The 26,720-nt window shown below is 32.7% G+C and overlaps 2 protein-coding genes across 6 annotated transcripts; both read left to right on the top strand.

Moving 5' to 3' along the window:
• The first annotated feature begins 214 nt into the window (after positions 1-214).
• Positions 215-9,200, top strand: LOC106834099 (NKG2-A/NKG2-B type II integral membrane protein-like). 5 transcript variants are annotated; one of them, XR_011496925.1, is made up of 8 exons: positions 252-492; positions 892-987; positions 1,467-1,520; positions 2,055-2,203; positions 3,854-3,954; positions 4,275-4,294; positions 8,012-8,091; positions 9,098-9,200. XR_011496925.1 is itself a non-coding variant. In XM_070494304.1 (7 exons), the coding sequence occupies exons 1-7, from the start codon at positions 306-308 to the stop codon at positions 9,106-9,108; spliced, it is 618 nt and encodes a 205-aa protein (XP_070350405.1). In that variant the 5' UTR covers positions 252-305; the 3' UTR covers positions 9,109-9,200. The 5 variants fall into 5 exon arrangements, 4 of the variants coding, with proteins under 4 accessions (XP_014701053.2, XP_070350405.1, XP_070350404.1 ...); XM_070494304.1 differs by lacking the exon at positions 8,012-8,091; XM_070494303.1 differs by lacking the exon at positions 9,098-9,200 and having other exon boundaries at positions 8,012-8,106.
• On the top strand, positions 9,062-21,853 carry LOC106834123 (NKG2-A/NKG2-B type II integral membrane protein-like). The gene is made up of 7 exons (XM_070494305.1): positions 9,062-9,200; positions 10,121-10,279; positions 10,650-10,748; positions 11,235-11,288; positions 11,910-12,061; positions 16,352-16,455; positions 16,686-21,853. The coding sequence occupies exons 2-7, from the start codon at positions 10,156-10,158 to the stop codon at positions 16,804-16,806; spliced, it is 654 nt and encodes a 217-aa protein (XP_070350406.1). The 5' UTR covers positions 9,062-9,200; positions 10,121-10,155; the 3' UTR covers positions 16,807-21,853.
• Positions 21,854-26,720: the final 4,867 nt, after the last annotated feature.

Raw genomic sequence — 26,720 nt, 5'->3', positions numbered from 1 at the left:
AGGATATTATTATTTGTAAACTTCTTTATTCCTCACTAATTTATCACTTTTCATTGTTCCAACTGATAATATATTGTTAAATGTAGAACATCTTTATAAAAGTATATTCTGCCATGAGACACTTGTTTAAATCTCTGAGCAATTTTAAAGCAGGACTTTAAATGCTTCAGCTGCGAGATGAGCACTAATAATCACCCTCAACCCCGCCCAGATTTACAGAACTAGGGACTTCGTCATTTCATATACCATTTATTCTTAAGTACATTTATCTTAGAGCACAGTCCAGACATCGCTCAGCTGCAGAGATGAATAACCAAAGAGTAACCTATGCAGAACTGAATGTGGCCAAGTATGCAAAGAGGCAGCAAAGGAAACCTAAGGTCACTAAAGGCTCCATTTCAGTAGTTGAGCAGGAAATAACATATGCTGAATTAAATCTTCAAAATGCTTCTCAGGATCTTCAAGGGAATGACAGGAACGACCACTGCAAAGGTAAAGCATTTAATAAACATACAGTATAACTGTTGTAGAATGTACAGCTGGGGTGCAGATGTACGGCGAAAGAGTAGAGTATAAGCTTACATATTTTTTGTTAGTGAGGATCAGAGCTTGCAGTTGGAACATGGTATTCTAATATGAAATCTGAGGACTAATTTCATTCAGGCATTGCTAAATTTCTAGTCTTTGACAAACATCTCATGGAGCATTATATTTACTGAAAATGCAATGGAATATTCTGAGAGAAAGATTACATTGGTAGGTATGGGTTTGGTGTCCAAGTTTATATATATATGATTCCCTGTGCATGTGAGTTCCCTTGAATGTAAACTATCTAAACAATTGTCTCCATCGCTCCTTTCTCAGTGTTTCCATTTCTCTGTTTCCCTGCAGATTTACCATCACCTCGAGAGAAGCTCATTGCTGGGATCCTGGGAATCATCTGCCTTGTCATGTTATCCACTGTGTTAACGATAGTTGTTATTCCCTGTGAGTTACTTTTTGAAAGATTATAAGAGAACTTCTTACTCTAAACATTTCATAGTATTATAGACTAGAATTCTCATTTGAATGTATACATTCAGGCTAAATGTAGAATGGTTACTCTGAATTTATCAAAAGTATGAATAACAGAATGATTGCAGAAAATACTACATATACATGTATTCTGATTTCATAAGTCAAAGATAGATTTTAGGAGATTGAAAAACCTTATTAAGGGGTACAAATTTATTTTTCTGATCAGTTAAACCAAATACTATCAGAGATGGTGAAGTTTGGTTCTTTAGGCTTTGAAATATTTTCCCACAAATCTTCATTACTTTATTATTTTTCCTGATAAAATCAATTTTATTCTGAATTATTCTAATCTTAGACAATACACCATATTACAATCTAAGAAAATGAAATTATTCTGATTCATTTAGATCAATATTAATTTTTTAAAAGGATTGCTTTAATTTTTCTAGTTAGTAAAGTAGTGGGGCAGAACAATTCATCCCTGATAACAAGGATCGAGAAAGGTATGTGACAATTTTCAAAGTTCTGATATTAGTATAGTTTGTATTTTGTGTCTACCTTAGTCTAGGCAAAAATGACAGGTTTTTTTAGGGGTTGATAAATACAAAATCGAGCAATGAAGGGTTCATAAATAGTGATTATAGGAGAGTATTTCTTATTATACAACAATAAGAACATATATTCATTTAAAATCATCAGACCCTTTGTTGTCAATTGCTCAAATTTCCTGCTGCTATAATATGAGATTAATAATTTTATCATTCTAAAAATTATTTTAATTCACTGAATGTCAGGACATGTATACAGTGGGTGATTTGCTTTTGCATTTGCTTTCCATGGGCACATAAATTAGGAGATGAGAAGCTGACCCTTCTCTGTGAGAGTGTGCGTGTGTGTTTTGTTTTACATATACCAGCCTGTGAGGGTGCGTGGCTATGTTATGCACATATATGTTTATACCTATGTGAGTATGTAAATTAATTTTCTGTTTTAAAAATTAAATTATTTTTGGATAACGATTCATAATATTTCTTCAGCATATAATTGTCATTGTCCGAAGAAGTGGTTCACATATTCCAACAATTGCTATTACATTGGTAGTGAAAAAAAAGTGTGGAATGAGAGTTTGATGGCTTGTGCTTCTAAGAACTCTAGTCTGCTTTATATAGACAATGAAGAAGAAATGGTAAGATTTTAAATGTTTCATATACTTTATTAAAGGCTTATTTCAGTCAATATTTTATTTGTAGAATTCATCCATATTTTTGTGCATATCGTAGGTTAATTTAAATTCTACAATCTTCCTTTGTTTGACCTTATGATATTTTACTTATATTTTTGTATTACTAATGCACATTTGATAATTTCCAGTTCTTACTGTTCATAGAAAACCAGGTTTCTATAAATGTTTTTTTCTAAAATAAATTTTGCCATTTAATTTTACCACCCACCAAGGAAATTAAACATATCATGAGGGCACAGATTGATCACAGGTGAATAGAATCGTGTAATTACAAATCAAATCACAAAAGAGAAGTTTCCAGCCCTCAGCAGCCCCACCTCGGGGTGCACTCTTAGCACTTCTCATTTCTCCTTATTTAACAACTGCCCTGACTTTTACTGTCACAGAATCGCCTCCATTAGTTGAACTTCGTATTAATCGTATCACACAATGTGCATTTTTCCTCCTCTCTTTTCACTCCCCTATGATATTTTTGCAATTCGTCCATATTATTGCATTTATCTGTAGTTTGTTAATTTTCATTGCTGAATTATGTGAATGTAACATCTTGAAATCCATTTTATCCAATGTCCCCTGGCTGGGGACATGAGTCTCACGCCCACAGGGATAAAAAGACTTCCTGGGATGAGTACTTTAGTACCTTTGCTGGTCCCACCTCCACCCCTCTGCACTCACACACACACCCTGGTGTCTCTTGGTGGGGGAAGAGAAGCACTTCCTCTGGCTTCTGGTTATTAGCGGGTTTCCTGATCCATCATCCTTCTAAGGCTTAGCTGGTGTTGCTGGACAGGATTTGTTTCAACACAGTGGAGGAATGGCTTCCTATTGCTGGGTTGGGTGCTGGGAAGCAGTGGCCTAGGTCACTTCCTTCTGTTGGATGCGGGATATAAGATGTCCTATCACTCTGTTGTTCCTGAATCCCAGGGTCTCAATCCATTTTGTCTTTCTCTTTCCAACTTTCAGATTTCTTCTTTAATTTTGTCTTCCAGTAGTTCCTGAATTTATAGTTGTACTTAGCAGGGAGTAGCCAGGAGAAATTAGCCTATGACACCTTGTCTGGGCAATAAGATTTTATGAATATAGAAACAGATCGATTTGAGGCTCAGAATTATGTGGGGCCCAGAAAACCAAATTTTTGGCTTTCATGTCATTTATTTCTCCAATGGCAATCCATTAACTTTCTTCTAATCAAGAAATATAGTAGAAAAAAACATTGATTTAATCACAATATTTGAAGAAATTAATATCACAGTATCTGGAAACTTATTTAAAGCCTTGCTATGTTAGCTTTGTCAACATTTGTATCTATTAAATTACATGAATCGGAACTTTCCTTATTATCATAAGAAGAAAATGAACCTACTAATTGTAAGTGTTTAAGTGTTAATTTTAATCAAAACTACAATGATGAAAGTTTTTGACAATATGGAAAATGCTTTTCAACTTATATCTTTGGTATTTGATTAAAATCTAACACTCTCATTTCATTCTGAAAATTAAAGATCCTATGAAAGAATAAACTACTTGCATGCTAACAAATAATAAAAGCTTTTTTAGTGATTATTTAAGTAAAAGTTCTTTATTTTGGGGTAGAAATTTCTGAATTCCTTATCACTTCTATCATGGATTGGAGTCTTTCGTAACAGCAGTGATCATGCGTGGATGTCAATAAATGGCTCAACTTTCAAAATGAAGTAAGTTGTTTTTAATAATGCTATATAGAAGAATAAAATATAGAAAAGAAAAATTCAGAACAATAATAGTAATGCATTTCTTTAAGTCGAATTATAAATATGAAGAGAGATGTTGAAAATTAATGAAATGTTGATACAAATGTTAAAAAATGGATTCCTCAGTTTTCCTAATAACCAATTCTTACTAAATGTCACATGAAAAATGTCATTATCCATTTTCAAAATATACTTTTATTATAGTTACCCAGAAAATGTTATTGTTTTACGAATTGTCTCCATACAATATAACAACTGAATTATGCATTTTTTTTCCATTACAGCATAACAGAATCATCATCTGGTAAATATAACTGTGCTTTCCTATACTCATCTGGCCTCAAAGCAGAAAGTTGTGGATCTCCAATTATATATAATTGCAAGCATAAGTTTTATAATTGAAACACCTGAGTTTGGATTCTGTTGGATAACTTTCAATTTCATGAAATGGAAATAATATTATGATTGCATAAGCCTTAAAATTAATTATATTATTTGTTTTATTAATGAAAATTTTTTCAAAAGCAATGATTGGAATATAAAATTCACAACAAAATGTACAAGCATCTTTATATTGTGTCTGGCTTTTTTTACTCAACATTATATTTGTGGCATTCAAACTTTTTAAAAGCTCGCATGTTTTATGAGTCCACTTATATGAAATATCAAGAATAGGCAAACCCATAAGAGACAGAAAGCAAAATAAAATCACAATGCTCATTCTTTATTGTCTTTTTAAAAAATCACTGCTTATGTTATATTTAGATTAACATATTTTTCTTCATTCATGTTCCCAAAGGGATTAGGCTGAATATTCATTTATAGCTACATACTTGACAGGTTTTGTTGTTAAGGCTCTTTTGGGAAGCATTTCTCTTTTTCTAATACCAGGAAGCCTTTGTGTAAGAGTACTGTTATATTTTCAGTGTTATTATTCACTACTGATACCATCTGAGCTTGTAGAATTTTTTTGTAAAAAGGTTTACATAAGGAATCCGATTTCTTTAACGCATGTTAGTTTTACTCAGCCTTCTGTTTGTTGTAGGGCAATGAATAATTTCCATATTCTAGGTATTTTCTATTTCATATACATATTAAAATGTATTCATTATATGGCTTTATTATCTGTTTAATATTATAATGATACTTTCATGTTTAATCTAGATATAAAAGATTTATGTCTTAACTTTTTTCTTCAACAGTCTTTTATCAATTTTATTAAGTGTTTGCAATGAGAATAACTTTGGCCTGGTTGATCCTATCTTCTGTAATTTTGTTCTGTGTCTTGATAGTTTTTTCTTTTGCTGAAGAAGATTCACCCTGAGCTAACATCTGTGATGATCTTCCTCTACTTTTTTAGTACGTGGGCCACCAGCACATCATGGCCAATCACAGAGTAGTGTATGTCCATGCCTGGGACCTGAACCTGGGCCACTGAAGCAGAGTGTGCTGAACTTAACCAGTAGGGCACCAGGGCTGTTCCCCATCATGATTTTTCACTATTTATTGTTTTCTTCCTTGTACTTCATTTGGATTTAATTTCCTCTAATTTTAGCTTTCTCGTTTATAGTTTCTTGTGATACATGCTCTCATTTCTGCCTTTCTTTTATCTTTTTTGTAAGATATGCAGTTAAGGCAATCAATATTTCACAAGACAGATTTTGTTGTTATAATTTCCCTATAATTCATATAAACATTGTAAACATTTATTGTGATTAATTATTTGGCTCATATGTTATTTAGAAAAATGTTACTGAATTTCAAACTGTATGTTAGGAGTTTTCAAAGTTTTGGTTATTGACATCTATTTTTGGTAAACTCTAGCTAGAGAATTTTCTGTGAAGCTGGTAATGTTCCATCTCTGTTTCAACATATCTAGTGTGACTGAGAAACTGATATTAAAATTTTATTTATTTTTAATTAATTAAAAATTAAATGTGAATCCCCACATTTCAAGTGCACACTTGCCAAACTTGACTAGCAGCTCCTGCCATGACACCACAGTTCTGTTTATTTTATATTAAAGTGCTTAGAAATATGAGTATACAGTGTATTTTTGGAAAATTGCCATGTGAACTTAAATATATGTGTATTCTATATTAGTATAATGTGTGTGTGTGTGTGTGTGTGCATATATATCGTGGTTAATTGTCTGGTTTAAATCTTTATAACCTTACTGATATACCTGTTTGTTTGGTAAACAGTGAGAAAAAATGGTTTAAAGCTCCATTCATGATTTTTTACTTTCCACTTTCTTGAAATCTATGTTGAACTTGTATTATTAGGTACATATGGATTTAAAACACATCACTAATGGTTTGGATAGTCAATCTATCCTTATGAAACATGTGTCATCATTTCTGACAATGGTTCTTGCCTTCTATTGTGACAGTGCATTAACTATAGCAGTTCTCTACTGGTTTGTGTTGCATCATGTATTTTTTCATCTTTTACTTTCATCTTTCTTTATGTTTATGTTAAAAGAGTGTCTCATCAAGACAAACATTTTAAATGTAAACACTCTTGGAATTTAAATTGACTATTATTCTATTTTTATTAAATATAATTATGAAATTATTATGTAATATAATATTATTGATTTATTTGTGCAAATAGAAGAAGCAGTTAACTGTTAAGTATAATGTTGCTTTTTAATTTAGGGTAAACACTACTATTTCTTCAAACTCTACCCTTTCTTTGTTTTCGTATCTTTCACTATTAATTTTATTTTCACTTTCCTCTTTTAGAATTTATTAATTTAAATGCTTTAGATATTCTTTTATTTGTGCCCTACATTTTTCAGCTTACATTCTTTACTCACTAAAGTCTACCAAACTAGTACTTTTACCCCTTCTCAAATAGCAAAAAGACCTAACTGCCCTCTACTTTTGTTTGCTGCTTATGCAATGTTTGCCCCCTTGAATTCTAATAAAAATATATATTTTGATATATCAACATAATTTGTTTTCTTCAGCTCTTCTTTCTTTCTGCATATCTAAGTTTTCACCTTGAATAAGTGAAAGGATCTTATTTAGAGGATCCTTCAATATTTCCTTTAGTTATAGTCCCTCGGTAATTAATTTCTCGCTTAAAAAATTTTTCTTGTGGCTAGCCCTGTGATGTAGTGGTTAAGTTTGGCGCACTCTGCTTTGGCAGCCTGGGTTCCTGGGTTCGGATCCTGGGTGCAGACAGACACCACTTGTCAACCCTGCTGTGGCAGTGACCCACATACAAAGTGGAGGAAGATTGACACATATGTTATCTCAGGGCTAATCTTCCTCAAGCAAGAAAGAAGATTGTCAACAGATCTTAAGTTGGGGCTAATATTCCTCAGCAAAAAAAAAAAAAAAACAAAAAAAGTAATTACAAAAAGACAATTTTCTTGAAAACGAATTTGCCATCATATAAAAGGGCATTTTCACTTATTGACTTCCAATTTATCCATCTCTCTTAGGTCACTAGGTATAGCCATTATTAGAAATAGTCACTATATATATTTATATATTTATGATATATGATATATATTTATATATTTATTGTATATGATATACATAAATGTGAATATTTATATCATAAAAAGTATATTAGAATTGATCTTATTATTTTGAATAATTTTTATTGGGGCTTTATAATGTCTGAGCATAGATTTCACTAAAGTTAAATGCCGGAAAGTGAACACATACTTCTACTTTTGTGTATACCTACATACTTTTATATATAACATTATTTAGTCGAAAATAGCAAAGTGTATGACTATAGGAATAGTAGATATAAGTGCTTCAAATTGAAAAAGGTAACATTAGTGAACTTTACATTGTTTGACATCATTAATGAATACTTTGTTACAATTCTGCAATGTGGCGAATAGAAAAGGAGAGATTATCAATTTAGTTTATGAAAACATAATAAAATATAATAGAAATACACAGATAGCCAGCCATCATTAGCCATTTTTATAGAAGGCTCAAATATTAGTCCAGGTTACAAGGACATAACTATGGATTTAATTCCATTTTTCTAGATTTTAAAAAGTTAACAGTTTGAGATTGTCTGAACTCAATCTCCTAGTGACTGTATTGAAAGTGGATTTCCATAGACATGGTAGGTAAACATTCTCCCTTTCCTTGATACAAGATGAAGAATGATGAAAAGGATTCCATTTGATACAAACTAGATCATTTAGATTTAATGTTCTATTTCTTTTGATGCTCATGTCACCTTTAACTTGTATTTTAAAAGTCGGCTTTTTGGTCCTCTCATTTTTTGGTTACGTGAAATTTTAAAAAATTATCTCTGCCTTCCCCTTACATGGCTAGACTTGGGTTTTGTCATTTACTACAAATGTTCTTATTAAAATCCAGACAATTAGTTATGATTGTAGGGTGCATCAATGAATAATATAATGAGTGGTTATTTAATATCTTAATCTCTGACATGGTGATATTTTTCCATATTTTTAATGTTTTATCCTTCCCAGAGACAATTATTTTCATCGGAGAAATCTAAATAACGTATTTAAAATAATAAAATTGAATGTAGGTAGTTTAAGAACTAGGGCAGAGAATTGGAGAAGATACATTTGGGAACCAATGTCTGCAACAGTTACAATAAGGTTGAACATATAGTAATTCTTCAGAATAATTAGTGACAAATATCATTAAATATCCACTGTTAATGGGATTATGATTTAAGACGTTTTTCCATGATAATAGAAATGACATAACAAGGGTATAAGGAAAAGAAGTATGCAATGCCATATTTTAACAACTTGTCTGAAAGTAAAATTTAAACATCTAAGATACTCTCAACAAGACCTAAGTTTTCAGTGTTTGTGATTGAGATGGAAGCAAATTAACAGCATGAGGTGATCAAGTATCTCTCCCCTGATATCTTTTAGAATAGGGAAACAATATCTCAGAGGCACTTGCTCATGTACAAAGTGAATGACACACTACAAGCTCAAAGTTTCCTGTATTCTGAAGGTGTGCGAGGACATAAACTGTCTTCAAAATAGCTCAGGTGTAAGAATTTCCTGTTCAAACTTTAAGTGACACATTGATGAGAAATCTACTTTCTCTCCTATTGCTTCACTCTGCATCTTCACCAGGCAGTGTGTGAAGACCGCAGTCTGTGAAGACCGCAGATATTGTTTGTTTACAGGAGTAACCTGGCCTCCCCCACAGGATGCACTACTTTCTGGCTAACAGAAGGTATGTGTGGCTACTCTTCTGTCTCTCTACTAGCCAGCTCGTTTAGTGGGAGATTACAAATGCCAGATATGATGCAACTGAGGTACAGTGAGTATACAATCAAATCAGAAAAAAACATTGGTATCTTTATTTGAATAATGCAGGTAAAAACAAGAATAAAATAAAAGATACGTAGGAGGATTTCTTAAAACATTCAAATTCCTGCCTTTGAAGGATTAGTTAAGTGCATACCCACATGCATAATTGGGTTTGTAAATCAACACAACTTAAAGGGAAATCTTATAAGCATCATGACAATAAACAGTTAACTTTGGTTTTATAATCAACATAGATATAAATATATATTATTTTTAATTAGCATAGCCTTTAAAAAAAGATTCTTAAAATGAATTCATCAAATCATGAAGGTCAAACGTAATTATTCGTATACGTACTTAGATTAAATAAAAGCAGTTTTATTTTTAATTAAAATCAGGATGAGTTACCTTCTGTAAAATGCTGTTTAAAAGTTAACTATAAACAATCAAAAGATTTTTTTAAGTTAAACAAAAAGGTTCAAAAAAGATATACCACACTGATAAAGAGACTCCTGTCTCATGAATTATGTTACATGGTCTGATTGTTATAGTTCAGAAACAATAACATAGCAATTAGGTTAAAATAATAATTAAAATAATACACATATTACTGAGATCTTATAAAAGCCAGATTGAGTATTTTGTGTTTTAGATACATATATCTTACATATTTTTATTCTCATTTTAGATTAGTAAACCAGGTTGTTAGACACTAAGTACCTTTTTAAAGGTCGTACATTGCAAATTTCAAAACCAGAATTAATTCCAGATCTCGCTGATTGCGGAGCTCATTGACTGAATTATCAAATTACATTACCTGATTTATTACAACTGTTTTCACAGAATTGAATCTGGTGAAGGACTCAAGGAGACAGCAAATGAAGCCTAAGGGCACTAAAAGCTCCATTTCAGTAACTGAACAGGAAATAACTTATGTGGAATTAAACCTTCAAGATGCCTCTCGGGATCTTCTAGGGGATGACAAGAATGACCACTGCAAAGGTAAAACATCTAACAGACACACAGTGTAACTGCTCTAGGATGGGCAGCTGGGTGCAGAGGTGTGGGAAAAGGGAATAAGCTCACCTAATTTTTATATGTGAGGATCAGAGCTTGAAGTTGGAATATGGCATTCTAATATGACATCTGAGGACTAATTTCATTCAGGAATTGTTAAAATTTCTAGTTTTGACTAACAGCTCATGGAGCATTATGTTTACAGAAAATGCCATGGAATATTCTGAGAGAGAGATTACAATGGTAGATATGAGTTTGGGGTCCGAGTTTATATGTATGATTCCTGTGCATGTGAGTTCCCTTGTATGTAGTCTCCATCTCTCCTTTCTCAGTGTTTTCATTTTTCTTTCTGCAGATTTACCGTCACCTCCAGGGAAGCTCGTTGCTGGGATCCTGGGAATCATCTGCTTTGTTTTATTATCCACAGTGGTAACAATGATAGTTGTTACCAAATGTAAGTAAATTTTTGAAAGATTATAAGGGAACTTTTTACTTTTATGATCGTCAGTGCCTCTAAACATTTCGTAATATTATGGACTAGAACTCTCATTTTAATGTATGATTTTAAACTAAATGTGGAATGGTAATTCTGGAATTTGTCAAATTATAAATAACAAAATGAATATAGAAAGTATTGCATATATATGTTTTCTGATTTCATAACTCAAAGACATAATTCAGGAGACTGAAAGACCTTATTGAGAAATAAATTAGTTCTTGAGATTGATTAAACTAAATACTCTAAGAGAAGGTAAGGCTTGGTCCTTTAGACTTTTGAAATATTTTTCCTTCGGTCTTCATTACTTTATTAATGTTTTGGTAAAATCTTATAAAATTAGATTATTCTAATTCTAAACAATACACCAAATTTCAAAGTAAGAAACTATGACTTATTTAGATAATAGTAATTTTTATATATTCATTACTTTAATTTTTATAGCTACTTTAATTCTGGAACAGAACACTTCAACCCTGATAACCAGGAACCGGAAAGGTACATAATGATTTTCAAAGTTGTAATATTAGTATAGTTTATACTTTGTCTCTATCTTAAGCTAGGAAAAAATGATAATAGACTTTTTTGGTGAAAATGAATTAAAATTGAGTAATGTTCATAAATAATGATTAGAGGAGAGTATTCCTTCTTATGCAACAATATGAAGAAATTTCATTTAAAATCACCATACACATTGTTGTGGATGGGCTCAAATTTCCTACTGATAAGAGATAAATAATTTTACTATTCTGAAATTTGCTGACTTTCAGGCCATATGCAGAGTGGATACTTTTCTTTGTGTGCTTGCATTCTAAATTAATGGCACATAAATTAGGGGATGAGAGACTGGCCCTTCTCTGTAAGTGTGTATGTAAGTGTGTTTTGTTTTCTTTATGTGTACCAACGTGGGAGGATGTATAGATATGTTATGTACATATATGTTTATACCTATGCAAGTACGTAAGTTAATTTTCTTTTTTTTGCTTTATCTCCCCAACCCCCCCATACATAGGTGTGTATCTTAGTTGCAGGTCCTTCTAGTTGTGGGAAAGTTAATTTTCATTTTTTAGAATTCAAAAATTCAATTGCTTTGAATAACAATTCATAATCTTTTTTCAGAATATCATTGTGGTCATTGCCCGAAGGAGTGGTTAACATATTCCAACAATTGCTATTACATTAGTATTGAAAGAAAAGCATGGAATGAGAGCTTGATGGCCTGTGCTTCTAAGAACTCTAACCTGCTTTATATAGATAATGAAGAAGAAATGGTAAGATTTTAAGTGTTTCTAATATTTTATTAAAAGCTTATTTCAGTCAATATTATATTTGTAGAATTCATCCATGTTTTTGTACCTATCTGTAGTTTTTAATTTTACAGCCTGTTGTTATTCTTGTTTGAGTTTATATTTTATTTATATTTTTATGTCACTAATGTACATTTGATAGTTTCCAGTTCTTGCTTTTCATAGAAAACCATGTTTCTATAAATGCTTTTTTTCCTAAATTAACTTTACTATTTAGTTATATCATGTATCAAGGAAACTAAACATATCATGATTGTGCAAGTTGATCACAAACTGAAAAGACCTACGTAATTACTGTTCAGGTCATGAAATAGAAGTTTCCAGCCCCAGGCAGCCCGCCCCTGGGTGAACTCTCAACACTTCTGCTACCTCCTCACTTAACCACTGTTCTGTTTTTCAACATTATAAAGTATCACTGCATGTTTTTGAGATTTATATAAATGGAAGATTCAGTATGCATTCCTGTGTCTTCTTCACTCCTACCTTATATTTTTGCAATTCATCCATACTTTTGCATTTATCTGTAGTTTGTTAATTTCACCTATGTATTGTATGGATTTGACATTTTTTAATCTATGCAACTGAGTAAAAAATTTAGTTACTTTTTAATACATGGGTATTACGGATAATTTTTTATGAAAACCCTTGTGTATACCTTTTTCCATATGTATTAAAAATTTGTATATTATATATAAATATGTCATATAATAAATTATATTAATATACCATTATATTTATAAAAATATGATAATTTATAAATACTATTATATTATTATAATTGCATTTTGCATATTTATAATATATTGTTCTCTATGCATCAGAACGAAATTGCAGGGTCATAAATATAGTGTAAGTCAAATTGATTAAATTGTCCCAATATTTTCCTAATTTTCCGTAAATACATATTTTATCCAATAGTCTCTTGATCCAAAACTTAGTCTCTCAGGAATTTTAAAGTTCTGATTGTTATATAACAGTATCATTATGACATTAATAGACATTTTACTGATTCCTAGTGGATTGAACATATTTTTCTGGGCTCTTAATTATTAAGACATTCTCTTTTGCAATAATGGGAAGTGCCTGTTCATGTGTCTTGTCTTGTCCTTGTCTTGTCCACCATTTCTCTTACATGATGTCTGTCATTTACCTTCCTAGAAGTTCTTGTTATATTTTGGATATCTACTCTTTTTTGATTTTATGAGACGCAAATAACTTTTTTTGACTTTGTGACTTACATTTTTACACTCATATTGGAGTCTTTTAATGACCAGAATTTATTAATGTTATCAGAGTCCAATTTTTCCTTTTTGGTGTTAGTGATTATTTTGAATCCATTTCAGAAATTAGTCCAAGTTTGTGAATATAATCTATATTGCTCTCTAGGTTTTATCTTTTTTCTTTATTTTTTAACTTTTACATTTAGGTCTATAATCCATTGGGAATTTATTTTTTGTGATGCTGTATTTGTGATGCATGTGAAGATGAGATGGAAGTGAAGTTTATGCTTTTCTACATCATTACATAATTGATGGAGCATAATTTATACAAAGATGATCTTTTCCTTCATAAATATCTTTCCTATATTTATGAACTTATATATACACATATGTGCTCTAGTCTGCTTTATATGGATAATATGTACTCTATATTATCTTTGTATTGATGATAATATATATTTTATCACAGTCTATACAGTCTGTCGTAGTCTACAGCAGTTTGAGTGAAATGGAGAAGGTTTACTTTCCTTTATGTCGATTTACTATGTATATTTATAATCGTCCTATATATTTCATTTACGTATATCGAGAATTAAATGGAAGAATGTTCAATATTTCTTCAACTGATAATTTTACTTCAACTATCAATTTAGAAAACACAAGAGGAGAAGGAAAGTCTATTGTATCTAATGATATTTTTATTCTTTCTTTTGTTCTCTCTTCCTTCCTGAAGATCCATTTAATTTCTGCTTAGACGATTTCTTTTATCTATTCTTTTAGACTGGGCCTGGATGATGACACATTTTCTGAGTTTCTCTTTATCTGAGAATGTCTTGATTTCCCCTTCATTCCTGAGTGATATTTTCACCAAATTTTTCTATGTGTTTTGGTTGGAATAAGGCAGTTAAGAGTCTAAAAGCTTCCTGTTTCTCTAGCCTGCCCCTTTCCTGGTCCTTTGGAGAGAAGAGACTTTTCTTGGGGTTTTTGTCCCTACCCATTGGAGTTCTAGTTTGCCTGTTTCTCCAGCATCCAGCCTGGGATATACGAGATCAAAAGAAATTCCCAGTTCGCTCACTGTAATATCACTCCTCAGGTCTCAAGTCCCGTTTCCGTCAGCTTTCTCATCACTTTTCAGACTCTTCTCATGTTTGTCTTACATACAGTGTCCAGTGTTTTTAGCTGTGTTTAGTGGAAGGAATAGCGAAAAGTATCATCCACTCCTTCTTTCCAGACGTATTATACAGTAAAAGTGCTACCACTGAAAAGTACATCCGCTCCATCTTCCCAGAACAGGAGGTCCGATCTGTAGTAGTTTTAATTTGAATGTTCCTGAGATTGATGATATTGATCATCTTTTCATGTACTCATTTGCCATCTGTATTTTTTTTTTGGTGAATTATCCATTAAAATATTTTGCATATTTTTTGTTATTTGTTTTGAGAGTTCTTTATACCTCCGGGAAATAAATTAAGAAGTTGTTCATTCATTGTGGCTTAAAATTGTTTTCCTGTCCCTTTCTGTCTCTCTTCTCAAACTATATTTATGCCTATCTTGGTTTTCTTGATACTGTCTCAAAGGCCTCTGAGCTGTGTTAATTTTTCTCTCTTTTTCCTCTCTCATCTTCTCGGAAAAATAATTTCTATTATTCCATCCTCAATTTCATCACTTCTTTCTTCTGCATCTAAAACTTTCTGTAGAATCAATCTGATGACTTTTTCATTTCACGTAATATATTTGTCAACTCAGAATTTCTATTCAGTTGTTTTATATAATTTTTATTTCTCTATTGATATTTTCTACTTGTTTTGTCACTACCATCATATTTTCATTTAGTTATTTGAACATAGTTTACTTTATAATTTGCATATATTTATAATAATTACTTTAAAATATTTTTCTAATACATCTAACATTTAATCTCAGTAAAAGATTCTATTGTCTGACTTTTTCCCTGAGTATGGAAGACATTTTCCAATTTCTTTGCAAGTTTTCTACGTGTTTAAGTAGACACTTTATAATATAGTGTGGTAAACATGGATTCTATTTCATGTTTCTTAGGTTTATTACTTTTTGTAACATGCACAAACTTTTCTCCAGAATCTTTTCCTCTGAAGTGTGCCTGTGATATTTCTGCCAAGTTTTTTCAAATTCTTATTGTTTGTTTTTTAGCTTGACTTCCTAGGAATTATGCTTGTGATTGCATTGCTTAGTTGTCAGCCAGTAATCTTTTTAAAAGGTTGTATTGAAATAATGCAAGTCAGTAGGGCTTCCACCATCTACCATTTGTTTGTGTGTGTGTGTGTTTTGGGGAGGGCTTATAACTTTGTAATTAGTTCTCACATGTGCTTTGGTTTTTACTTCTTACGAGGATCATCTTGGTGTCTTCTATAGATCTGCACGTTTTTTCCATCAGTCAAGGATGTGTAGAGCTAATGTCGTCTCTTATATTGTACTTTCATTTTTAGTACCTTCCCATTATGTTTATGGTTGGCACTCTGCTTGACACAAAGGACACCATAACCTTGAACTAGAAAAAGTACGTGTTTCCTCATTAGTTACTTAGCAAATTCAGCACTTTGAAATGAAAAAGTCGTGGACTATTTAGTGACCCATTGTTCTCTCCTAATCAAATCTACCCCTTTGGCAACTACAGTATTGGTTTTGCAGCCTTCCCCAAATCGTAAAAACTAAAATTTTTCTTGCTCAGTGAGCTGGGGTGGGGATGAGGGTAGACATTAAAGCAGTACTAGGCCAGAAGACTACAAATTTGCTCTATTTTTTTTCCACTTCACAAATTATTGTTAGTCTTTGATCAATTCTCAGAGCCTTGAAATATTGTCAGTTTTTCGTCTTCACTTAGTCACACTAATACATTTACCTAACTGTCCAATTTGTAACATTGTATTTTAAATGGAGAGACTCTCTAAAGTAAAAAAAAAAATAACTTTATTTGTTATCACCAAATTAAAATTAGTATAAAAATTTATTTATTTTATTTTAAATTTATTTACATAATAAGATTTCTTTTCTATAGAATGTTTTGAACACCTTGAATGTTTTTTTGTGGATTGGACTCTCTCACAGCACCAGTAAAAATGCATGGCTGTGGCCAAATGGCTCAACTTTCTCTTCCAAACTGTAAGTTTCTTGAGCAGTTTTATATTTTATGCCTTGAAGGAATTAATCTTAGAAAGAAAAAAGAAGCAATATATGAAGAATTATGTAAACACAGTCATTTAAACTTTTCCATAGAAAAAATATATTGGAAATATTCAGATTTAGATATATAACTATTAGTCTAAATATAATATTTATTCATCAAAATATTGTCATATTTTACTAAGATAAATGATATCTGTGTATTTCAGGTTCCCAGTATCTTCAGGGAGGGATAAGAATTGTGTATTCTTGGATTTTCCCGAAAACAAACTTTCTCCTGGATCTTGTTTAGAAACAAAAATATATGTTTGTAAGCACCAGGCACTTTAGCTTAACTAAATTTGGTGTAATGTTACTGTCACCATCTGTAGAGAATATATTTGTAGTTTCTTGAAAAGCCATAAAATTATTTTCTTAGAATTATTTTTTGTATTTTTTTTAGAGTAGCTTTAATTTCATAACAAAATCAAGAGGAAGATACAGAGATTTCCCATATGCCCCTTGTCCCTGCACATGCACAGCCTCCTCAACTCTCAACATCACTCACCAGAATGGTATATTTGTTACCAAGGATGAATCCACATCGATGTATCATAATCACCTTAAGTCCATAGTTTGCCTGGGGCTTCACTCTTGTTGTTGTAGAATTATTTTTAAATCTTTATTTATATTACTTTTTAAATATATATCCAGGTACATATTATATGTTTCTTAAACTTTTACTATTTACTAAAATAATCATATATAAACATCAAAACCTAATATCAAGAACTATTATTTCTAAGTCTCAAAAAGGTGAGTAATTCCACTCATATTTTCAAATTACTCCATTTGTCCTAGACCGTGAAGTTGTTCAAAATGAGAATTCAAGAGCCTGGAGTGGTAAGGTGTGTAAGTCAGAGTCAACTCAAGAGACAGAAACTAGGGGAGGCCTGATGGAAAGAATTATTAAATGTTTTTAGAGGATAGCCTAGGAAGAGGGGATAATAGAAAATTACGAAGAACACCTTAGGGTTAAAGGAGAGCCCCCAAGGAAGGAATCTACTTTGTAGCCAGGTCTACTCCTTAAGGATGGGTTTTAGACATCATTGAAGACAGTGTGGCTGCAGACAACTTCATGGCAGACATGTTCACTGGATTGCCCTGGGACAGATTGGTTCCTCAGTCAGCAGGCTGAAATTGGTGAGGATGGATCTCAGGCTGTGACTGGCAACCAGAAAGACATCCCTGCCAGTGTTAGTAGGCAGAGGGTAGAGGGTAGGAAACTATAAATAGGACTGGACACAAAAACTTTCTGTAGAGTGAATACCACAGCTGCATGCATACAGCGTGCCACCACCTTATAGTAGCCAAAGGAGAGAGAACATCATGAAACCAGGAAGAAGAGCCTTTCTCCTGCAGTGCCTGTCCAGTGCCTTTAACTACACAACTTAGCATAATGCGAGCTGACAAGGGAGAAAAGTTTATAGGATCTAGCTCCATTATCTCAGAACAGGGTTTGAAGGATAGATTTGGAGGTGAGAGTAAACAAATTGTTAATTGGCAGTCAAAGGTATATGCAACAACCACAAGGCTGTGTACAAGAGTCGTTTGGATGAACCCCACTTCCTCAAAGAATGGAACCAACCTGTACCTTTAGAATTTGTTTTAGTGCAGCATGATCAATGGTTACATTTATTTTTGGCAGAGGTTGGCATTTTCATTGGGTAATAAACAGTGCCCTTTGGTATTTTTTACATGTCTGTTCATTTCCTCTACTGGATTTCAGATATTTTAGAAGGTGTCTTGTTTTACTAAATTTTCTATCTCTTCCCTTCTGTCGCTCTTTATTATCATGAATATAAAATATTTTGATGGAAACAATAAAATGTTAATGAATAAAACAGTAAATAAGTTGATGAAAATCTTTGTGTGGGTCAAGCAGCTGGTTATCGACAGAATTTGAGATAAACTTTAGTAAGTTGACAAAAACTCAGAACTATTTCTACCATAATTCAATTATAAGAGAGAGAAAGCTTACATATGATTACTATTTACAAAATAAATTAATATTTCATACACATTTATCTCTGATTATACACATATTCTTTATATTCTCTATGTTTATTCCTTGTATTCATATAGAGAAAATACATGAATATTAAAAATTAATTTCATGTAAACTGCAAATGGTAGGTGTAACTAAATGCTACAGTTGTGTTACAAAAACCCAAGCTGGCATTGACATTTAAAAATAAGCATTTATTTCTCATTCACCCATTTGTGGTTTGGCTGGGTTTCAGTTCGTGTAGGCTGGGCATATATGGGTTTGGCTTTAAATCACACATTCAGCTCAGATCTTCTTTCTATATTTTATCCTGAAAACAGTGGGTTACTTGTTACATGACCTTATGTAGCAGAGATTAGCAGCTCTCAGAGGGGCAAGCAGAAATGTGCTGCTTAATACTTGAGCTCAGAACTCATAAGCTGTCATTTCCCATTCACATTACATTGTCAAAAGAAGTCACATGGCCAACTTGTCAATTATCTGTAAAGTATACACTTCTATAGCAGTCAGAAGGAGGAAATATAGATTCACTGATAAATAAGCTCATCTACCGTAATAGCCATAGGAATATTTGTCTCATTATATCTCATGAGACAAGTTTATTCCTAAAAGAAAAATATTGGAAAGCAGAAAAAAATTAGTACTTTTTTGACTTCCCATCTAGATTTTTGTTTCCTCTCTGCCAAAAATTCTGGTCAAATAGTTTTGTATAGTGGTAAAGATCATCATATAGATTTTTTCACCAAGGTCTTTGATCCATGTACAAATGGGGAGTGAGCAATATGGTGTAAAGTTTAAGGACATAGGCAATGAAACTAGATCACTTGAGTGTAAATTCTACATGCACCCTATCAGCCCTGTGACTTAGTTACATAAACGTGCTGGCACAGTTTCTTCTCTTGTGAAATATGATAGAAATAATTTCTTACTCATAACGTTACTTGAAGAATATTTGAAAAGCACTTGGAAAACGCCTCCTGGCAAATAAATATTCACTAAATACCAGTTATTTTTACTTAAAAGCTTTATGCTTCAGTTCTATTACCTGTCACTTGACGACCATAATTGTAGCCACCAAATAAGGCTGCTCTTAGGAATAAATAATATAATGCCTAAAAAGCCTTAAAATAAAATCTAACTATATTAAGTGTTTGCTATATGTGATCTTTTCACATTTTACTTCCTTAACTATTCAATGAAGTCTGATTTGCAAGAGGATCCAAGTTCTAAAACTTTGTCTTCCTTCTCTCACCTATGAAAATCTCTATTGTTCCAATAAGCTGATTTTAGCCAGGCACCAAAAGTACATCTCATTTAACAATTCAATTATATATATCAAAGATATTTTTATTTTAAAGTAGACTTTTAACAAATTCAATATATGTCGTATGTAAACATTAACGAGACTAATGATTTACTGGACATGTATTCCCATTATTGAAATCAAGTTTCAATTGCAGTTCTTTTTCTTATTGGTCAAGAACCCTAGCCTCCTCCCCGATGTGTTCTTTTTATACATATGGAAATGCTATCTTCTTTTGAATTGAATAAATTTTAAAGGAATTGCCAAATGTTGGCAAGATAGCTTTTAATGGTTCCTAGATTTGAGACCAAGTGAAAGGCATAAAGAAGGTGCCTAAAGTTTTGTACGTGTATGTAATAAGCCATGGAAATTACTTGGTGGAGTGAGTTTAGGTCATACCTCCAAAATACTGGGTATATATAAATATATGTGGAACAATATTAGGGGGATGCTAAACAAAGGTGAATTTAGAATGGAACAGTCACAAAGAAGTCAGTGATATAAAGATGACCATGGTAGTTTTTTCTATGTCTAACTTTGTGAGAATGTACTACCTTCAGTGTGGAAAATAACAGGCTTGCTATTCTGGACTCCAGAGTTGAACAGTATCATTTCAGTACTAATGTCAAGGAAAGATGGTGCCTTTTTAAAATTTACTATATGTTGAAGAAAAACAAAATGTGTGTTCTTTGCAGGCAGCCAGTTCCAAAGAGAATGAAGGAAGGGTTAGATTGTGTATGTCCAATCTTCTGTTCCCAATTTACTATTCTGAAAATTCTATTTTCTGCCAATTAATGAGTGTAAAGTTATGGATAAAATAATATTATCATTTAATAAGTGTCATTCTGCTCTAATTTTGTGAGTCTCCCCCCTAAATTACAACCATTGTTTTCTGTGGCTCCTCCTATGGCAACATGAAAAATTTAGGTTTTCGCCTCCCAAAGGCTCTGAGTTGGATAAAAACCATGCACTAATTAAATGAGCCCAATGTCTTTCTGTATGCCAAGTTTATATTTTTCTGCTCTATTTCACCTTTTGTTCCAAATTATATGTGTCAATGTTATCCAAGATTCCCTATTAGAGATTCTGGAATAAAATTCAATAACAACATAAAGGTACTACAATAGAAAAATGCATAAATACATACATATAAATAAATGCCAGCAACAGAGAGGAACCTCAAAATTTAATAAGCACTGTAGAGATCATGATGTTCTCAGAAGTAAAACAATTAAAAATCTCTTTCAAATTAAGATAAAAACACATTTGATACTAAAAGAATTTGTCTTCTGCTTCTGATAGGGCTAAATATGATCCTCCTGGACTCTACTACTGATAACCTGTATAAAATCTGAACAATCACATACACAGACACACACACAAACACACACACACATACAAACATCACCCTGAAGGCTGGGGGAAAAAAGGCAATGAGTTTGGAAAAACAGTTCAGACTTAGACAGAGGAAATGTCACAGAGAGTTACCTGGTTTTACCACTTGTAGCCTGAGAGCAGACCAATTTCAACGGCATTTAGTTTGGCTAAATTTCCAATAAAACCATGCAGTCTTTCCTATCTAAAAACACAGAGGATAGAATTCAAGACAACCACAGCTGGAAAAGAATGGAGGAATCGCAGAAAGGAGAGAGGCAGAGAGTGGGAATAAAATATTTAGTGTATTACCTCTGCCCCAAATCCCGGTTGACACCAAAACAATCCTTCAGTAAAAAAGAATGAATCTAAGGATAAATTAGAGAATTAAAATGAGATTTGAGCTGCTAGCCAAGAGATAGTTTTCAGGACTAGTCTAGCTAATTTAATTGCCTCCTAAAAAAATAACATCAGCGCTCTTCAGAAAAATGTAACTGAATCCAGATCCTCACAAGAAGTTCAACATTTAAAGTAACTGAACATGAAAAGCAGAAAAATGTGATCTGTCTCAAGAGAAATGGAAACTCCCCTGTGTCTTCCTGATATTGTCTTTTCAGAGCTTTTGAATTGTCTAGTCTTCGTTAGCATTTATTTCAGAGATATTATGTGTGTACATATATTATTTGTAAATATATGTATTTGTAAATGTATATATTATATATTTATTTATATTTCTTAGATCTTTATATATATAAAATATATTTTTTTCACTTTTGCTATATTCTTCTAGCATTTTATTTACTCCATCTGCCTATTCAATTTAATCAGGCTAGCTGAATTTGTAACTGTTATATTCAATTTAATGGCTGTGGTTTATTGATGTTCCTCGTGAGAGGATTATATAGCTCCACCCTGTTGAATTCAAATTGGACACTTCTGAGATGAAACATTAAGAGATAGTTCATGGCTCTCTGTAGCTTTTTTCTCTCTGACACAAAGACCCGCAATGTTCCATACAGAGGCTGCTTCATAAAACTTTTTCCAAGAGTGAGGCTGATGCAGGTGAGGGGTTCTACAGCATAAGTAAAAATAAAACTCTCTTGCTGCAGATATAAAGTTTTGTTTTTGCAAACCTCCAATATTTTGGCATTGTTACTGCAGGATAACCTTACCTATGTTGATGGATATAAAGGTCTGGGGTGCTTTATTTGCTTTGTATTTCCTTTTGATTCCTGGCAAAGACAACTATGTTTCCGTAATTGAACTTCTCAATAGCTTTCTATGCAGTCATTTTTACTTTACTAGAGTATTCCCTATATATATATGTATATATATCACAAAGGACCTCCATATGCTTTTTAGAGACAAAGGCATAGATATGCTTGGAGAACATTATAATACAGGCACTTTTTGGCTATTTAAATATAAGAATGAAAAATAAATTAAATAACTTTTTTCCATTTAAAAATATTGTTGGATCAAGATTAATAAATTTAGCACATATGGCAATTTCACTTCCTGTGGCAAATCCATTGAAATCCTAAGAAAAAAATACTTAAAAATAACCATTTATGTGTATGTGAGGAAGACTGGTGCTGGGCTAACATCTGTTGGCAATCTTTCTCTTTTTGCTTGATGAACATGGTCCCTGAGCTAACATCTATGTCAATCTTGTTTCATTTTGTATATGTGACCCCACCACAGCATGACTTGATGAGTGGTGTGTATGTCCATACTCAGGATCTGAATCTGTGAATCCCAGGCTGCAAAAGCAGAGCTTGCAAACTTACCCACTGTGAAACCGGGCCAGCCCCCCCAAAATAACCAATTATTCTTACTAGACCTTGAAAACAATATCAAATGAACACAGAGAAAAATTTGTGAAATTATTTGACATGATAAAGCAAATGCAGTAGGATTCACAGAAAATTAAGTTAAACTAAAATAAATCAAATTAAATTACCCATCAAAATTAAATTAAAATTTAAATTTTCAGTTGAACTTTTTAAAGGGCAAATATAGCAAATAAAACAGAAATACAAGATACAAGACCAGCTTCAAGATAAAAGGTAATAAAAATATTTGGGTGCTTGGGATCATTGTCAGAGCAAGAAATTAAAGACATTAATTAAATTATTTTATTTGCTTTAAAGATGATCTAGGCTATGTGGCCTCTTTGAAATTTGAAAAATTAAAAAGCAATAGATTTTTCCCTGTTATTTTGGCTCTGAGAGAAAAGCACTCTAGAATGTGGTTTTTGGCATAGGAGATCCCAGATTTTATGCGAAGTGTGGTGAAGAGTAGCATATCACAAGTTACGACCACCTGCAGGAGATATGGAAATCTCAGAAGTCAGAATATAAGATATCCACATACCCTGTGCAGCTTCAAGATTCCTCCAACAATTTCAATATTGCTAAACTTCTTTGTATATTCTCTAAATTAGTTAGCAAATTAATAGACATACCATTTCATGACAGAAAAACATTGCTCGTATTTAAAGTACTAATTATCGATATGAATAGACAAATAATCACCAAACTTTTGAGAAGAGAAATCACCAATTAAAATAATAGGAGAAAATCTGAACAGGAAATTAATTGATCAAAGACAAGATTTCCACATAAAAGTAATCAGACTTCCTGGAATGATTTTGGAAAAATGATGGTTTCTGTATATAGAATTAAATCTCTCTTCATCTCAACAGCTACTACTCTGGTAAAAATAACAAGTAGAATAAGCAGCATGTATGATTGAAGAGTTTGAATATGAACCCCTCTCCACTTTGGAGATATTCAGCATAAATAACAAATAGAGAAATAAGAAACAAGGTATGAGAGATGAGGCATCTCCTTGAAACCTTCAGAAAGACTGATATTTTGTGATGATTGGGGGCAAAATTTAATATGAAACTATAAATATAAAATGCAATTATAAAATATAAATAGAAAATGGAATAAAATAGAAAACGTCTAGAAGTATTCTCAATCTAGGCCACATAGCATTTGGAAGCCTCAAGCCTAAATGGCAACTCAGGCAAAAAAAAAAAACACCAAATTTTGGAATTCTTGATTATAGATAAGGTATAAAAACTCAAAGTCAATAAAAGTATAAGAAATAGAAATGGATACACCAAAACTGAAGTTTGCATCTGATGGTTGAGTGATGAGGAGAAGCCACAGAAATTTGGAAACGTCATCAACAGGAATTCTAAAAATGAAAAGAAAACCTTTTAAATGAAAAATCTGTAGTGTGATTAAAAAACAAGAATGGGAACATTTAGGGAGAAAGTTAGTGAAGTGAAAAAACAATTGGAGAAAAGAGAAAAGGAGATAGGAACTATGAATGATATTATGAAGTAAATGATAAAATTTCCAAAGTGGGAAGATATGGAAAATGAAGAAAAGTAATATTACAAGAGACCACAACTGATTGTGTTTGAGGTTGATAACACATATGATACTCAGATTCAAGAACCACAAGCCATCGCACTCAGAAAACATACATTTAGGGGCTGGCCCCGTGGCTGAGTGGTTAAGTTCTTGCACTCCGCTGCAGGCGGCCCAGTGTTTCGTTGGTTCGAATCCTGGGCGCGGACATGGCACTGCTCATCAGACCACGCTGAGGCAGCGTCCCACATGCCACAACTGGAAGGACCCACAAAGAAGAATATACAACTATGTACCGGGGGGCTTTGGGGAGAAAAAGGAAAAAATAAAAAAAATCTTTAAAAAAAAAAAATTAAAAAAAAAAAACCATACATTTAAAAAACATCTGGGTTCATCATAGTAACAGTATTTCTGATTCTTCTCTTTTTATTTTCCTTTAAATCTGTCACATTGAACTTTTGTCCCAATAGCACACTGAAACTGTTGCCTATTTTGTAAACTCAATAATAAATTCTCATCTTATTTGAATTAGACTCAGCATTAGACACAATAGATTGCTCGTGCCTTGTGGAATCCTTTTCTTCAATTAGCACGCAGAGCAATGTGTTTTCTTAGGATTTTTATTCCTGTCTCATTGCTATGCCTTTCAGTCTTATTTGCTAATTTCACCTCTTCACCTTCACCTCTTAACCTTTGAGTGCTACGGGACTCAGTCCTTAGGTTTCCCTTTTGTAAATGTACATTAATTTCCTTGGTGATGTTATCAATCGCTTTGTTTTAAGCACCACATATAAGCTGAAAAGCCCAATTTTATATTTTCCAGCCCACTTCTCAACATTTAAATCAATACTTAAGATATCTGAGTTCCTGTTCAACATCTTTACTCAGATGTTTATTAGATAATTCATACTCGACATGTCTAATCCAAAAACAAACTCCTGATCTCTCTACCCCACGTCAACTTCATGTATAATATTTCCCAATTCATTTGATGGAACTACAATATTTCTAGTTTCCCAAAGCAAGAACCATAGTTCATCCTTGACTTCTTTGTTTCTCAAGCCACAATTTACATGAGTCCTCTTAACAGTAACTTCAAAATATGCCAAAATCCAATAACTTCTCATCATTTCTGTTTGCCACCATCATCCCTTGCTTGAGTTATTTTGAGTCTATTTCCGATATTACTCTCTATTCATTTCTGCGGCCAAAAAGACTATTAAAATATAGTCATATCCTGTTACTTATCTGTTTAAAGCTAGGAGTGGCTCTCCATGCTTCTCCATGAAGAAGCAAAAGCCTTACAAAAGCCTGGATGATCTGAGCGTTGTTACCTCTTGTATCTTGAGCTCTAGTACAGTATTTCGCCATCTTTTTTTCATTATCACGCCCAAACACAACCGCTAAAGAGCCTTTACAAACATGTTTTCCCAACCTGTCCCCATAAAAATTCAAAACCACAGATATACTACACATCTCTTCATGTACTTTATGTATATCAGTGCTTTATACATTAAATTAAGGATTTTTTCACTACCTTCAAGAATCAGTTTTTGTCCCGTTGTCAGCGACATCACCTCTGTTAGAAATGCATGCTCTAACACTATTAGCCTCACTCACACTGCTCTAACCCTATCAGCCTCCTTTCTGATCCTCAGATATGTCCACCTTGCTTCTTCAACAGCAAGTTTTATTAGTTATTTGCTCTATGAGAAATGTTCTTCTCTACTCATCTGCATTGCTAGTTGCCTCACCTACTTCAAGTCTTTGTGCTATTATTACCTCCTCAATGACACTCACGTGAATGGCACTTCCTGTCATAGATGGCAATCCCCATACCTCTTACACTTTTCAAAAGCATATTCATGTAACATTTATCATCTTCTAACTGTCAACTTAAAAAGCAAATACGTGTTATTTTACCCTCAAAACAAGTTTACTTGTGACTAGACAAAAGAATTGCATTTCAGAATGTGCATGCGTTGGGAACCATAAGCAAACCCAGAGAACAAAAGCAGGAGCTTGCTTTCATACAGAAAAAGGGAAAGTAGCGAGGGGCTGTTATGAGGGAAAGTCCACTGGGTGAAAGTAACAGTTCAGGGTGGCAATGGTTTCTCATTGGCTGAGCTGC

This window comes from Equus asinus, chromosome 22 (assembly GCF_041296235.1).
Source record: "Equus asinus isolate D_3611 breed Donkey chromosome 22, EquAss-T2T_v2, whole genome shotgun sequence".
Taxonomy (NCBI): domain Eukaryota; kingdom Metazoa; phylum Chordata; class Mammalia; order Perissodactyla; family Equidae; genus Equus; species Equus asinus.
The sequence above is the reverse complement of the archived record's forward strand: the minus strand, read 5'-3'. Positions and strand labels throughout refer to the sequence as shown.

What these genes read in the sequence shown, in the direction of transcription:
- LOC106834123 (XM_070494305.1), top strand. Translation starts at nt 10,156, where the DNA reads ATGAAGCCTAAGGGCACTAAAAGCTCCATTTCAGTAACTGAACAGGAA. An exon ending in TAGATAATGAAGAAGAAATG is followed by an intron (nt 12,062 to 16,351) that starts GTAAGATTTTAA and finishes TCTTTTCTATAG; the next exon opens with AATGTTTTGAACACCTTGAA. An exon ending in TCAACTTTCTCTTCCAAACT is followed by an intron (nt 16,456 to 16,685) that starts GTAAGTTTCTTG and finishes TGTGTATTTCAG; the next exon opens with GTTCCCAGTATCTTCAGGGA.
- LOC106834099 (XM_014845567.3), top strand. Translation starts at nt 306, where the DNA reads ATGAATAACCAAAGAGTAACCTATGCAGAACTGAATGTGGCCAAGTAT. An exon ending in AACGATAGTTGTTATTCCCT is followed by an intron (nt 988 to 1,466) that starts GTGAGTTACTTT and finishes TAATTTTTCTAG; the next exon opens with TTAGTAAAGTAGTGGGGCAG. An exon ending in GGCTCAACTTTCAAAATGAA is followed by an intron (nt 3,955 to 4,274) that starts GTAAGTTGTTTT and finishes TTTCCATTACAG; the next exon opens with CATAACAGAATCATCATCTG.